This window comes from Aplysia californica, unplaced genomic scaffold (genome assembly GCF_000002075.1).
Source record: "Aplysia californica isolate F4 #8 unplaced genomic scaffold, AplCal3.0 scaffold00055, whole genome shotgun sequence".
Classification (NCBI taxonomy): domain Eukaryota; kingdom Metazoa; phylum Mollusca; class Gastropoda; order Aplysiida; family Aplysiidae; genus Aplysia; species Aplysia californica.
Genome location: NW_004797325.1, coordinates 1,919,119 through 1,920,988, shown reverse-complemented (window position 1 = coordinate 1,920,988; position 1,870 = coordinate 1,919,119). Strand labels below are relative to the sequence as shown.

Sequence of the window (1,870 nt, the reverse complement as noted above, 5' to 3'; positions counted from 1 at the left end):
TACTGGGGAGGTGGGGGAGGGGGGAAGGGGGGGCAATTGGGTGTTTGTGTCCTTGTCAGGATTAGGGAGTGACCAGTGTTGAACTGTGAAGGTTATTTTAGAGGCTGAACCTATGAATTTAATGCCCATCTCCCACAGGACCGAGCCGAATGGGAAGCGGAGAATTCTCCATCTAAGCACTACTCTACAGTCTACAAATGCAACATGTTTCTTAGTACAGTGATCGACCGTTCATAATGCAATAGTGCCTTCTCTCTGCATCTGCAGCTACATGGGCATGTCATTAGCTCAGTTGGAAAAATGCTGAGTTATGATGCTAATGACCGTGGTTCGAATCCCCAATGGAACTGTATTGAAATGTTGAAGGGAGTTTCCCCAAGGCTCTCCATCGACTTGGCTTGGTCTTATCAGAGATGGAAGTTAAAATCGCGAGTCCTGGCTCTTTAATAATCTTTCTATGTCAAGCAGGGTGTGTACCCTCCCATACAATATATTACAGCTATTCATATGACTATCTTTTCATATTCTACCTTATATGACGTTTGATAACAAGTATTCTGTCCGTGATAATGTAACATTGCCCCCTACTTCTTGAGGCTGTTATTGCGTTTGCTGGTACATCCGAGAATTCTTAATCACGTCTTTTATATTGCAGGGTACTACGTGGTCATCATGTTGCTGTTTATTGCCATTGTCATTATTGGAGTGGTGCCTTATAATGGAAAGCCCTAGTCCTTGGATAGATATATTTACACAGGTGAGTCAGATAAATCAGAACTCTCTGAGTCTTTCAAAACTTTTAACTGTTGTTCCTGAAATGTTTTGTGCTGGCAGAGGGTTTCTGCTTCTTTTGTTTCATTCTGAATGTGTTTTTCTGTCTCATTCTTTCCCGGCTCTAAATGACCATTTTGGTGTCGATGTACTTCCCTTTACCCAAACACTTTGTGTTGTGGTTTGTTCCATAAACATTTTGTGTTGTAAAGTGTACATGTACATATCTTAGGAATGTTTTGTTCTGTGGTTGTATTGGAATGTGCTCTAGTGTTGTTTGCTTCTTCTTTCCTATCAAACATCTATCGTTCTTATCTCTTCTTGTTTTATGAAATTCGTATGTTACTGTCTAGTAACACTTCTAATCCTTAGCACTTATGTGACCTATTTATGTTGCAAGTGCTCTAAAACTTACTAAAATGTAGATGTTTTGTGATGAAGTTTTTCAAGAGAAACGTGTCATATTGTGATTGTTCTGCGAATTTTTCATGTTGTGCCTGTTTTTTAAAAAAAATTTCTTTCTGAGGCTGCTCTTTTATCGTTTTGTGTTGTGGATGTTTCTGAAACGTTTTATGTTACGAGTTGTGTTCTGTGGGAGTTTGTAGATCCTGATCTGTGGGTGGTTGGAGAGCAGTTTCTTCTTTTCTTTCCCGCTCTTGTTTCTGTCTGTCTTTTTTACTTTTTACTAACAATAAATCGTTGACTGCTTGCAAGACTCGACAAACACCCTTTCGCAATATGGCATTTGTTAGTCTTGCACCCGGCCGTGGAAATGATCAACATTATTGTGTTAATGTGGTTCACTTTACTTAAACTCAAACTAAAGTAGTGGGTGGTTAGCGGTTTCTCTGATGTGTTTTGCTCCTTCTTTCCTATCAAACATTCATCTTCCTTATCTCTCATCCCCCTTTTTTGTGTTTGTTACTCTCTTGTAACACCTCAAATCTTCAGCACTTATATGACTTGATTATTTTGAGAAAGAGAGAGGGGGGGGGGTATGGTATGCGTTTGTGTTAGTGCATGCGGTCAAATGCTGTTAAATTCTTACTAAAACATAAAACAACCCCCCCCAACAAAAAACAGACCCCTCAAAACTAAA

At 39.5% G+C, this 1,870-nt stretch overlaps 1 protein-coding gene across 1 annotated transcript in view; it reads left to right on the top strand.

Annotated features, from left to right (window-relative positions):
- Positions 1–1,870, top strand: part of LOC101852672 (syntaxin-8) — a gene marked incomplete in the record, with an annotated part of 30,522 nt that overhangs the window by 24,901 nt on the left and 3,751 nt on the right. The window contains 1 exon segment of the mRNA XM_013079548.2: positions 656–757. Within this exon segment, the coding sequence (XP_012935002.1) occupies positions 656–732 (77 nt within the window).